This window comes from Aphis gossypii, chromosome 3 (assembly GCF_020184175.1).
Source record: "Aphis gossypii isolate Hap1 chromosome 3, ASM2018417v2, whole genome shotgun sequence".
NCBI lineage: Eukaryota > Metazoa > Arthropoda > Insecta > Hemiptera > Aphididae > Aphis > Aphis gossypii.
In genome coordinates, this window is record NC_065532.1 from 33,740,152 (window position 1) to 33,754,881 (window position 14,730).

Consider the following 14,730-nt stretch of genomic DNA (forward strand, 5'->3'; position numbering starts at 1 on the left):
ACTGAAAATGCGTTGATTATTATCATATAGATAGATACTTCCTATTTGCTTTAATGGGTGCATCAGTTAATTATCATCGTCAATATTATAGTACTAAATACATATTATGATACTAAATAATATGTTTTATAATTTAAAGTTGATGCATACGTATGCCTAAATATTTTAATTATAGATTATATAGAGTATATTCTACAGCAGTAATTTAAACTTGATATTTTTTACACTTATTCTTCAAATGAAATGTAATATATTAAACTGATATGCAAGGGTACCTACCTAGAGTTCATCCGGAGGTAAACAAGTATACTATCCACCTCTTAAAAATGCACAATATTAATTTAAAAACAAATAATGTTACCTCAAATATTTTCCCTCGTATTATTTCACCAACTAAAGATACCTCCATTTAAATACAATTAAAAATATAAATATATTATGGAGATTGCAAATACGATATAATAATATGTATAATGTAGGAAAATAAAACAATTCCATAATGACCCGCTTACACCATAATATATGTTTTGTATTTTATAAGTTCTTTTATATCTTACGGTTTTTGTATTTCAAACAATTTTTATCAAATACAAAATACAACATTTCACCTAATCGATAAAATATTTAATCGAAATAATGCGATATAATTTAGAAAAATTATTTTCAAACTTTCTTGGTATATATTTGTACATATCTTTGTAAAAAATTTATCTAAATCCAAGAGAAAACTAACTGATGGTGATAAAAATACTATAGAAACATCAGAGAGTGTAATCTTAATATATTGTTATAAATTAAATTTTGTTTTCAAAATAGTCTGACTCCAAAAACAAATTTTATCTATACATCAAACTTTGAAGATAGTCGTCAACGATAGAAGATAAAGTTTTATGTTGTAGACTAACCAAAATTATAATTGATTAAAAAAAAAAAAATTTTATATAAGTGCAAATGTACAATGACATATTTTATACTCGGTATATTATATTATTTATACTTTGTTTGGTCTATAGCCATTATTTTTCTAACAATATAAATTTATTTAAAAAAAAAACAAAACATAATAAACTTACATAAATACATGTGTGCCAGATATTAATTATCGATCAATTTTAAGCTACTACTTAAATAATATGTCACATACATTATGTCATATCTTACCATAAAATATGATTTATGACGAGCATTCCATTTACGCTTGAATGGTAATGAAAATATATGAGACATATAAATGGAGTAACTAGATACCGATTTTTGTGGCAGTGCAGTCACTATGATATCTAATTGTGTTGAATGAACTAGGACTGTCATTTCCTTACTTAGGTATGTTATATTGGCTCATCAAATTGGAACTGTGGAAACTAATGTTAATATAAATCACTAATAAAGTATGAATAATCATATAGTAAATATGTAAATATTGTTTACAGTAATAATAATTAAATGAAAAATCGAATATAATAAAATAATATTTATCCAATTCTACCTTTTGTATTAAAATATAAGATTTATTTAAGATAGTTAATGAGCAATAGAGTAATTTATCCATTTAATTAATAATATTAATAATTTAATATCCCTAAAATAAGTATACTCAACTAATAAAAGGAACAAATACACTAATTATAATTATTATTACCACATCGTGGGGATAGGTGAACGTAATTTATAATTTAATTTGGTTTTCTAACAGCAAAATAGTGTTTATATTTCGATATTTTTCCACCAAAGACGATGGATGATCGAAAAAAAGAAATTTGTCTCTGAAATGAAAATTAAGTGGTCCTTATAGAAGCGCAAATCTCATCGATAACGGCCTTCGGTCAGCAAGACAATGTGTCATTTTTTGACCAGGCGCGCACCTCACATTGTGTTTGTATAAACCTATTTAGATTATGAGCTGCTGAGTCCGACTGTTAAGACCAGTGCAAATTCATCAACTGAGTAAGTGGAACCTACATTCCATTGAATTAACATTTGATCGATTCGATTATTTGAATAATTTTTTTTTTTTTTTTAATTAAACAGCAATGATAATGTTATAAATATAGGCATAAATATTATTCACAGTTTCTAACCGTGTATTGTTTAAAAACACCCTTTTCGTTAAAAATAAATTAATATCAGTTTATTAATTATAATTGACAAATTAACTTTAAGGACATAATATTATAATTGAATTAAATATAATATTGTTTGATATTTATTTTATTGAAGTATATTATACAGTGAATAACTACTAGATATTATATTTATGTAGATTAATTAAATTTAGTTAAAAAAAGTTAAACAAACTTACAAGAATATTAAAAAAGTATATGCACGCATAAAAGCAATTTGAAGATGTATGCAGAATTACATATAGGTAGGTAGGTATCTCTATTGTGCTATAATTTTACTTCAAATAATTTATGCGAATTTTCGGTGTAAATTAAAAAAAAAAACATATACCCAGTATAATGGAAGAGAGGATTTTAGATGGTACACGTTGTCAATATTGCATAAAGAACACTCGTATAAACAACTTATGTATTGTAAGGGTTCTTGCGCGTTCTATGGAATACCATATTAACATAAGAATTGAATTTGCTCTCTATTATAGCTATGTACGCCAAAAAATTTGGATTGAGATTGCGTGATTCTGTAACTGACATTTGTGAAACATAATATACAATGGTATAGGTTGTTGAACGTATTCAACGTAAATAACTATCATTGTTAAAATTGTAATTGCCAAAGTTAATAGAAAATGCTTAGAACGCAACTTATTAAATAAAAAGTTATATTGTATCATATTATAAGCGAGTATAATATAAAATAATATAATAAATGATAATATACAACAAATAAAAAATCATTAATTTATTGTTACAATGAAAACATCTTAATGTTATCCATTTACAGTATATTCAAATTACTACAACAAATGTTTCGTCAATTAATGTTACTTATTTTCCTTTTCAGACTTATATATAGGCGTGTTGTATAGGCAAAATAGGTGCTTTACTGTTGAGAAGACTGTTCTAAAATAGTCAATAATATATAATATTTTATATTATAAGACATACAATAATATAACTATTATAATATCTCGTGTTCATCAGTCTAACTTAATTAATTGACAATTATTTACACCAAATTTTGTATACATCGAATTCCTTGAGGCACGGTGAGTGTATATAACGTTTTTCAATCCCAATAGATTGCTGTAGGGTGGTTTATAAAAGTATTTAAATTTGGTTCACAAAAATTGAACTATTTTTTTGGTATTGGTATTAAAATAATTTATTTTAATTTTAGTATTCCGGTAAATTGATTTAATTTTTACCAAAAAATGTCATTTATTATATTATTTTACTTGTAATTAATATTTAAGGTCATACCGGCTTACCATAAAATAGTGTCAATGTAGATTCATAAACCCGTGGTAAAAGAAATTTCGATATAAATATTTGATGAATATTTCAAAATATACTAACGATTATTCGTTTTCAAGTTAAACAAAATTGATATTTATTAAAACTTGTTTTGCTTAAAAATGCCCGTCTACTTAAACTTCTCGTGTGTTTTCCAGATTATTTTTAAAATACTGTAACATTTTTAATCTAAACATTCCCCCTCCTATAGTATACTAATTTGATTTAATTTTACACCATAAACTACCTCTAAAGTTGAAAATCTAAGCATTTTTTCAACTAGTTAAGTATATATAAACAAAAAATTACATACCATTGTAAAATGAATGTATTAATTGTTCTGCTTAGAAATTAAAAAAAAAAAATTATTATGGATTACCTAAGTCATTCCTAACAATTTGCAAAACTTTTTTTTTATAGAATAAAATTACTAATTACAATATTGGTTGGATTAAAATATTTAATAAGAAATACATTTTCTATATTATAGTAGTAGGTATATTTACGCATTTTGTAGGTAGATAGTTAAAAACTTAAACAATGTTAATAAAATCACTATACTTATACCTTTTTAATTTTTTTTTTTTATAATGCTGTATTTTAAAAATGTTGTAAAACATAACATAGGAAAACCTCTAAAACTAAAAAATATATGTACCTATATATGCACCTTAAAAAATTTTTAACCGTGGAAATTGCTACTATTTCTCATTCCTCAAAAGAACGTTATACCCGTATACATCGTATGTCACTGTCCAACTTATAATTTATGAGATAAGTAACATAATATGACTTATAAGTATATCAAAATTCCATTAAGAAAAACTGAAATAATTTTTAAAATTAAAATTAGAGTTTAAAACCCTATATAATCACTAAATTTTAAGTGAAGAATATTTCCTAAATTATATCGTAGGTACCTATATTTCTTTTTAAATATTTCCAAACAAAGAATAATTATTATTAATAATTATGTTTTTTACACTATTGTATTTTCCTCGTTAGATAATCTATTACGAAAAGGATATAGTATTATCTCAAAAATATTTACATACTTCACTCACGTATGTCTTCTGAAGTGTATGTAACTCACTCGTAATTTTTAGTGTATAAACACAGTTTACGTGGATAAATATTGAAACATCATTAATAATAGAAAAATAATCAAATTTTAATAAAAAAATAAGATTATTATATATTTTAAAAACTAAGGCAGTTTAAAGTCTGTATACATATATCTAAATATCTAATAGAACAATATTCAAAATGTATAATTAATAGACAGTATATTATGTAACTATATAATATTTACATTTTAGTCTTGGACACCCATGTGTTGTGCGTGTAAACAGTGGCGCAGTGGTATGATTCAATTAAATTACAATAATACAATTTTTTAACCTGACGAAACATTTTGGTAAACCTTACAGGGTTAGCAGACCCCAACGTTTAAGACTAATAATATTATAATAATTTATATTGAAAATATGCATATAATATTGGTGTGCTTATAAATGGTGTTTTCGTCATATAAATAGTATTAGTTGATCTATATCCTTTCGATCTTTATTTTTATTTGATATGGGTGATTGGATTTTTGGATAAGAGAATAGATCTATCAACCATTGGGCATCCCAATTAATGTTTTCCTCTTATTTTTACCGTTTCATTTTACGAGGTTCTATTTTGTTCTAGTTACCCTCGGCTGATTATAAGTGTATTCCATTCCTCGTATTTCATGTTTTGTATTGGTGGTATGTTTTATATTGCTATTATCCATTATGGTTTACATTTAAATACTTAGGTTCATTTCGTTTTTATTTTTAATATAGTATAAAACTACAAATAAACATACCCTTAAACATATCGCTGTCAATAAAATAAAATAAAATAAAAACACTGCTGCTGTCCATATTAAGTAGTATACACGATACACCTCAAATACGGAATACGAATTCAATCAGTATTATAAAATACAATAATATAATGTGGTGGTAAAACTGTCGTAAAATATTGCAAGAAAGAAAGACCAAGTGTAGTAATAGATATAGTATATTATTATTAAATACTTATATTGTACATTTCAAATAAATAAATTGAAATAATTACTGCAGGTTCAAAAGTAATGCAAAGTAACGTAGGTACAAATAGTTAAAAATACAAAATCTCGACTGACTTGATGTGTTTCCGACACCTTTATTTTATAAACCTATAACCCTAAAACGACAACTTGCGTCATCTATTAATATGTTTTCTTAAAACTAGTTTTAATTTTATAAATCTATAATTATTTTTGTATATTTTTGTATACTTTTTTTTATTGGATTAGATGATATTTTTAATTTTGTATATTATACAGAGTAGAATGTTCAAAATATAATATTTATTTAGGATAAATCACTTAATAATATTTAATATCAGCAAAAGGATATGAGAAGATACATTAAAAAAATAGTTTGATTTATCTGTAGACTGTAATATAGATTGTTATCTACTTATCACATTTATTAATTTAAAAAAATGAAACAAATCCAATACACATTTTGGATAGTAGTGATCTTGAAACTAATTTACATAAAACCAATTTTTGTTTTTAAAAATGAATAATTTTTGTTACACAAATAAAATCAGAGTTTTGATCTAACAACAGTACATATAGGTATTATAATATAGTATAGGCTGCAGCAGTAACAGTGTGCAATGGACTTAAAACACCATTTGTCCAATTCGTTCACATTTTTTATGCTTTTTGATGTTACACAATTACACGTACCTACATAAAAAATAGTATCGGAATTGAGTTTTTTTGATTCCGAACTTGAGGTTAATTCGTCATCTGCCCAGTATTCAATTGTATAATTTTTATTATTATTATTATTTTATCATAACTAATTACAATGATTAAAATAAATCAATACCAATTATTGATATTTCCTATTTATTCATTAAACTTATTTCAGAATTTCTTATTTATTTTCAGTGAAAATGGATATTTATGTAAATTTATGGATATAGAGGTACGTACGTTAAACAAGCGTGAAGTCGTGAAGGGGTACGAATGATAAAAAAATCGAGAAATACCACTTTAAAATAGTAACGGGTGATAGATCTATCCTACAGAATAAAAGTTAGAATTCCTTAAGGTTCAGTCTGAGGACCATTCATTTTTAATATATTATACTGTCATGACATCACTGAACTCTCTAATTTTCTACTGAAACAACTTGTTGACGACATACCTAACAATCCTCGCTTAAGACAATTCCGTGTAATTATTAATACAAAAACTCCAATCGTTTTGAAAATTCACCATTTGGTTCAATAACTAATAACTAGAAACAGTAAACCAGCTAAAAGTACTACAAAAATGTTCATCATAAAAACATTCCGTAATCCCCAATGAATTTTCAAAAAAAACTAAGCAATTGAAGGTCATGAGAAATATGGTTCAGTTAAGTGCATCAGTGTTTTTCTAGATGAAAAACTTAATTGATAAAGATTCATATCAACAAAAAAACAACTCATGGAATGGTATTTCGCACGATGGAAACTGTCTACGTCTACCCATTAGTACACACTTCAATAATTCGGTGATTTAATCACCTATGCGGTTATGTTTACCCAGTAAGTATGGGCGTTAATCTCTACCAGAATGATCATTAAAGTTCAAATTCTCAAAAACAACTACGGATAAGCACAAAGGCGCCATATTAATTATCATGAGAAGTAGACGAAACACACAACGATACTAGAATATCTATTTTTAAAGACTGGATAACAACCAAATTTAAAAATGTCCATTGTTCACCCAAAATTCCAAACATCAGCAGGTGCCTGGTCCTACAAACAAAACAAAAAAATAGACTCCTCAACTGGGCAATTTACTACTACAACTTACAAGATCTACGTGTATTCGATGACACTGATAACATCTTACGACGATGAACACTTAACATAAAAATTCAATATTCTATATTATTTAATCTAATATTGTTTACTCTATGTCTAACTGATTGGACAGTAAACACACTTTTTTTGAATAATTAATATTACAAATGTCTATAGTACCTATTTTACCTATTTATTCTATACCAAACTAGTAGTAATATTTTCGCAATAATACGATAAACAAATAAAAATAAGAATAATACCAAAGATATTCTTGGAATCGAGCCGAGTCCAAGGTTTGTCATATAAAATATGTAGTTTGCGCCTGGCCGTGCAATCGACAATAGTTCTCATTTTAGCCCTGAACAGTATATTATTTACTTAGGTATATTATGCACAACGCGCTTTTCGCACCTACCTATTCATGGCATTGTACATTTGTATCGTATAGTAACAATATAAGTACGCTTTACTGTATTATTGCATTAACGTAGTGATTATCATAATGTATTAGGTATTTTCGTGTTATTATAATAAATGTTAATATGAAATAGATAGAATAATGATTTATTACGCGCATAATATTTCGGTCAGTACCTAGGTATCTAATAAACGAGTTATGCATAATATGACTCACATTCTGGTATGGAAAAAACCTAACTAACTACTAAGTAAGCAAAACGTAATAATAAACCCATGAATGGCCGTGATGACACTTAAGACGATCAACACGTTTCACCTCAACGGTTTAGAGGTTAAACCGTTTCAATGAAATCGTTCGGCATGGGAAGCTTCAACGCGCATCGATCGTTATTGTATTTAAAAAAAAAAAATGTTTGATCAACAACGATATAATGACTTGATCATAATATTCATTACGAGCGTAATATAATAATAATAATTACCTATAATAAAATGGGTAATTATTATAATAATAAAATACCTATTATTATTATCGGGTTGGGCAGCAGAGCGACCGTTTTAAGAACCATTGACGCGCGGAAAGTCGGCGGGCGGTCGTGAGTTGCTACGCGCTAGATGTTCACCGCTCAGGTGTTGGGCTTAGGACTTGGTAGTTGCCGTTGGGACTGTCGGCTCATAGTCGTCATTCGTCACTGGTCACCGTCGAGACACATTACGAGAGGAAGTAAATCATGTCCGGAGATGCAGTGTCCGAGAGTAGGCGTCCCAAGGTCGTATACGTGTTCAGCGGAAAGCGGAAATGCGGAAAGGATTATATCACGGACGCGATCCACGAAAGGTGACGACCGATATATAATATATTATATAATAATTAATCGATGACGTTTTAACGTAAACTGTCTGTTATTTACTCACCGTCAACGAGTTGAGCGGTTTGACGACTGCAAATGCAATGAAATTAAAATCCGTAAAATCGCCTCTCGTACACTTTTCTTTTTTTTTGTGAATTTGGCGATTTCGACGTCTCTATAACACACTCGAATTTTGTACACGAATAGTACTCATTAGTCATCAATCATCATTCGTTGTTCAATAATATTTAAATAAGTATATTTTAAATTTTGCTATTAGATTATTTGTATTGTTATTATAATCATATCGGTACTTCCGCGACTCACAACGTCGATACGTTAACAGTCTGGCCACTACTTTTGTATTAAAGGTTGTATTGTCATTGAATTCGATTACTTATAAATTAATAAAAGTACATTAAAGTCCCTCTTCAAAGTTTAAACACTTCGTCCTTACCTGATACATTTAATTTTATTCACGTTGCAATATTATTATGTTTACTGATAAGATACTTTTGATTAGAATTTTTTTAATGCATAATATTCTTATCATTCAGATAATACATTCTGAATTTGTGAGGTTATGTACTCGAAAATCCCAATATTCAAACATTTGTGTTAATACAATATAATAATTATTTTACATTATATTTTGTATTTTTGTCCAGTTCGATGCTACAATATTTATCTATGTAATTAATTGTTGTCTGATCTGTTACTTAACTTACTAGTGTGTAAACGCATTTAACAGCTATAATGTTGTGCAATAAATTACTGAATCTGGTTAGCAAAACTGTTCAAATCGTACCTACAAACCTAATAGCTGCTGCCGCATCAAGTCTAAGCGTCCGGTCGTTTTCAACCCCGGTCAGTCAAGAATATGTTGTCGACAATACGATTGCACACAAAAAGTTTTCCGACGGCATAATACAAACCGTCAACGAAGCCGTAAAAACCAATAACCGATTATTTGCTGTCGTACACATATGTGGTAAGCAGTTCAAAGTTACCGACAACGACCTGGTGCTTATAGATGGTTACTGGCCCCCAAATGTCGGCGATCGTATTAAGTTACAAAAAGTTTTGTTGGTTGGTGGCAAAGACTTCACGCTGATCGGCAGGCCCGTTTTAGACCCAGACACTGTGGAAGTCACCGCGACGGTGGTTGATAAAGACCTGTCCCACACCAGAACAAACTTCGAACGTATCAAACGTAAACAATATATGAGAATCAACTTTGTACGAAAAGAAATTACAATGCTCCGGATCAACTCTGTATTTATAACACAAAATATTGATAATAGAAAAGATGTTCAGGAAATGGGAAGACGTGTAATGTAATCACAGTTGAGATTTTTTATATTGTACGAATTGATTGTAGTTAAGATATTTCTTTATATAATAAAATATGATATACTTAGACTGTTTTATAACTAATCAATGCTTTATTTGTATAATAATTGGTTAAATATATTTAATTTAAATTTAACCATTGCATAAGAGTCATTCTATTTTCTTAAATTAAAATTAAGAACTTAATTTTTAAATTGGATATCCAATGAAAAAAAATTATAAAAATGTTTACTTTTTTTTTATAATTAAAATTCCATCGCAGCACAAAATACTATTAATTATAATAACTAATAGACTGTAATATTAATATTATAGTAAAATTTCGTAAAAATCTGAAAAAGCAAGATATCGTTATCATAATTATTCTTATCACATAATATATTTATTCATTGAACCATGATATTACTGAATACTGATAGTATATTCTGGACTCTGGTGAAGTACTTTAATATACCTAGTCAGTAAAGTCAGCTACTTAACTTAGTACTTACTAGGTACTTACTGTAAGCTAACTACGCTTAAAATATGTTTTACTCAGTGTCGTTATAATACTTGTCACTTAATTGTATACTGTATTTTACCTATAATCTCCTTTATTTCTATACTCCTTAGTTAAAGGTTGTACTATTCTATGAATTGTAATTATTATTAGATATTCATATTAATTACATTTTCACTTAAATGTCTTCTGCAACTTTTGGTCAAAAAAGTTTTCAACCAACGCCTCCTGAAAAAGGCAGTTTTCCATTAGATCATCAAGGTCAATGTAAAAAAACTGCTTACAAGTATATGTTTTGTTTGAGTGTTAATAACGGAGACAACTCACAGTGTCGTCAAGAAGCCAAAGACTATTTGGATTGCCGTATGCAAAATGATTTGATGGCAAAAGAAGAATGGACTAAGCTTGGATTGGCTGATGTTGAAAGTACCAAGAACAATAATACAACTCAATAATCATGCCACATGTTTTGATTGCTTGCAGTGCTAGTGTTGCTGCTATCAAAATACCAGATATTATTTCTCAACTTGTTCAAAAGAACATTAGCACAACATTAGTCGTCACAGAAGCTAGTAAACATTTTTTAGATGTCGAGAAAATTAGAAAAGATTTAAAAATCGATGTTTATACTGATCAAAATGAATGGGATACTTGGAAAACTCGAGGAGATCCCGTATTGCATATTGAACTTTCCAAAAAAGCTGATTTATTGGTACTTGCTCCTTTAAGTGCTAATACTATGGCCAAAGTGAGTACAGGAATTTGTGACAATTTATTAACATGCATTGTTAGAGCTTGGAATGTTTCAAAACCAGTATTGTTTTGTCCATCAATGAATACTCAAATGTGGAATCATCCAGTTACTAAAGATCAAGTAGATAAATTGGTGTCATGGGGATATTGTCTAATTCCTCCAATTGTTAAGACGTTAATGTGTGGCGATCATGGTATTGGTGCAATGGCTGAAGTTGAAACTATTGTAAATCAAATTATGGAAAAACTTAATAATTTGTAAAATAATCCTTAGAACTTATATTTTTTTTTTTATTTATAAATGTCTAAAAAAATTATAATTTAATGAAATAATAAAATTTTCAAACAAAATGTTGTGTTGTTGAATATTTTTTTTTAGTATTACACTATAGTAAATTATATGTCTAGATAGTTTTATGTAAATTTATCAATTATATATACTTAACTATTGTAGAATTGGATCAGAAAAATGCGTAATAATTCGTCTTTCGGGCCCCATAAAAAAACACTGGGCCCAAACTAAATCACTACAGTTGGATGAACTTCTCAGTGATGGTGAAATGAAGGAACAACATAGAAAGGCAATGATTGAATGGAGTGAAAATGTTCGTTCAAGTGATCATGGTTATTTTTGTCGTATGGCAATAGATATGTATGATCAAAGTTAGTATATTTACATAACATAACTTGATTATAATACCAAAAAGTATTATATTCTTAAAATTAAATTTATATAATTTTAGATCACTCAAAAAATATCTGGATTGTGAGTGATGCTAGAAGAAAGACTGATATTGAATGGTTCAAATCAAGTTTTGATAATTTAAAACTGATTAGAATCACTGCAGATGAATCCACAAGAAAAGAAAGAGGATGGAACTTTATACATGGTATTTACATAAAACTAAACTTTGAAAAAATAATCTATTTTAATTCTTTCTAATTATTAATAATATATTGGTATTAACGTACTATTGCTACAGGTTACTTACTAGTTAACTAAACTAAAAAAATTAGCAATAAAAATAAAAGACCAATAGAAAAATGTTGTTACCAAGAAGCTGTGGCCAATCCGTAATTAGTATTTAATATTAATTATTTTTAGGTATTATGTTTATATGAATAAACACTTATATAATCAATATTTATCCTACCTTAAAAAAAAAGTTAATGTAATATAATTCTATGATTAATATTAAATAGAAAACAATAATATAATGATTTTAGTAAGTAATTTGACCTTTTTTTTTAATTTTCCTGATAAATTTAGTTGTATTGAACTACGTCTTTAAATTAAAAAAAAAATAAGTTGTTAATACATATATACGAATGAAGATTAGTAAACACAGCTAGGCATCGTGTGCTATAATACTTAGTTGAAATAAAATTTACAAATTATGTTTTTAATAATTGTTTATTAAAATAATAACAACTTGTTATACAAATATTAAAATGTAATGTCATGATAACCATTAACAATATAATATTATTGTAATTTAAAACTTTACTATTTAGCTAATGATAAAATATTTTGGTAAAATAAATTAAATTGATGATTTCAATGATTGCATATAATTAATTATATATACTGCTATATTATAATGTAATATCAAATGGCTATTAATAAAAATTGGAGAGGTATAATAAAATTAAATATTATCAATGAATGCTACCTACTTTATTATGGTTGAGAGCTTTTGAAGAGCAAGTACCTATTCTATTTATTATGAATGCATAAGCATGCCACATGAATGCTGGGTGTATCTTTAAGTATCCCCAATCTTTTATAATTTAGGCCTTAAAATTTAAATCTCAAAGTAAGGCTCATATTAAAACTGATTTTACTAAATTAAAATGTAATTTTTCTAAAAGTATGTGGTAGATACTAGATTTTAAAATCTTTTTAATTTGTGTCGAAAAATGTAATATGATATAACAACTATACAAAAGTATTCATCATAAATAATAAAAATTGAAACTATCTTAGAAATTGATATAAGATTAAAGGATAAATATTAAGAAAAGACTTGATAAATGATATAATATATTGTAGGCACCCCCTGGAATTCAATTCTGTGCATACCCATGTACACAGAAAATAAGATTGTTAATTTTTAAGACTTGGGTATAACTTAGTCATTCATTTCTTTACATTTTAAAAACGGTACAATTAAGGTTTAATAAAGGTAGTTTTATCAGACAGTTATTTATACTTCCATTTTTAACTAAAAAAAATAATGTTGATAAATTTAGCTCTTATTTTTATTAAATTATTTATAATCAATGATAATAATTATTGTTATTTTAATTTGAACTATACAGTCTTGTGAATTTTATTTCATATTAAGTTCTTTAATAATGTCTGTACCTGAATAATTAATAATTATGTATTTGAGTTGATACCTATGTCCTATAATTTAAGTATAAAATAGATAAGTATCTATACGTACTATCTATTGTACGTTGTTTAGGTACCTATTTAAAGAAAAAAAACAATTTTTCTTGAAATTTGTATTATTATTTAATTTATTTGAGTTTAATATATGTATTGGTTTTTAGGAATTGACAATGCTGCATCAGAATGCGATTTGGATGACTATTTGGAATGGGATTGGATTGTTGAAAACAACAAATTTAATGATTGCAATGAATTTATTAATGAAATTGTGAATCATGCACTAGCAATTTAATGATATTTATATTTATTTCCTTAAATAACTTCAACATAGTATCACAGATTAAATAAAACTTTTATTTAATCTGTGATACTATGTTCAAATATTGTGTGTACTGTTGTTTCTATATTTATCAAGCTCACACATATTATGCTAGAAAAATAAATAAATATATTTTTTTAATGTATAGGAAGTTATATTATGTCATATCACTATAATAATTGTTAAATTAATATGGATCTGCACTTCTGCATCTAATATAAATTGTTTAAATAAATGTGTATTGCTCAATACTATATATTGTACAACTACTTAATACAATACCTTAAGTATATTACTTAAAATTGTATGTTTTTTATTGTTTTTTTTAATTAGGTATTCAATATATGATCTTGTTATCCTAATTATCAATTAATTGATAAGACACTTATTGAATTTTAGATAAAATTAATATCAGAGACGACTGCAGACTTAAAATTAGTAAAAAATAGTTAACAATAAAAAGAAAAATGTTGGTAGTAAACTACATTAACTACATTAAACATATATGATAGAATGTTTTTCCCTCCCTACTATCATAATTTCAATATGTTTTTCACACACACTTGTATATTTATTTATTAATATTTAATATAAAAACATTTCTGTTAATTTTAAAAATTCAAAATAATTAAAAATATATGGAATTTGATTAATTTAATTTAAAATTAATCAATCAAGAAACTTGTTCTAGCGTACTTAGTTTCTTTTAGGGTGGTAGGGAAAAAAATTATATGTTTATCTCTGAGTAGCATTTTATGAGTGGATATGAGGGTAGATCCTTCTTGGTCTCTTTTGGTTAGATGAAGACCGTAATGTTAGTTTTTTCAAAA

At 26.7% G+C, this 14,730-nt stretch overlaps 4 protein-coding genes across 4 annotated transcripts; all 4 read left to right on the forward strand.

Moving 5' to 3' along the window:
• The first annotated feature begins 8,024 nt into the window (after positions 1-8,024).
• Positions 8,025-14,124, forward strand: LOC114128497 (phosphomevalonate kinase). Its single transcript, XM_027993018.2, has 4 exons — positions 8,025-8,565; positions 11,638-11,846; positions 11,927-12,073; positions 13,743-14,124. The coding sequence occupies exons 1-4, from the start codon at positions 8,459-8,461 to the stop codon at positions 13,871-13,873; spliced, it is 594 nt and encodes a 197-aa protein (XP_027848819.1). The 5' UTR covers positions 8,025-8,458; the 3' UTR covers positions 13,874-14,124.
• LOC114128500 (39S ribosomal protein L21, mitochondrial) lies at positions 9,160-10,067 on the forward strand. Its single transcript, XM_027993020.2, has one exon. It carries the CDS (start codon positions 9,335-9,337, stop codon positions 9,917-9,919), a length of 585 nt encoding a protein of 194 aa, XP_027848821.2. The 5' UTR covers positions 9,160-9,334; the 3' UTR covers positions 9,920-10,067.
• LOC114128503 (cytochrome c oxidase assembly protein COX19) lies at positions 10,230-11,534 on the forward strand. The gene has a single exon (XM_027993024.2). It carries the CDS (start codon positions 10,613-10,615, stop codon positions 10,883-10,885), a length of 273 nt encoding a protein of 90 aa, XP_027848825.1. The 5' UTR covers positions 10,230-10,612; the 3' UTR covers positions 10,886-11,534.
• Positions 10,888-11,534, forward strand: LOC114128501 (phosphopantothenoylcysteine decarboxylase). Its single transcript, XM_027993021.2, has one exon. It carries the CDS (start codon positions 10,888-10,890, stop codon positions 11,443-11,445), a length of 558 nt encoding a protein of 185 aa, XP_027848822.1. The 3' UTR covers positions 11,446-11,534.
• Positions 14,125-14,730: the final 606 nt, after the last annotated feature.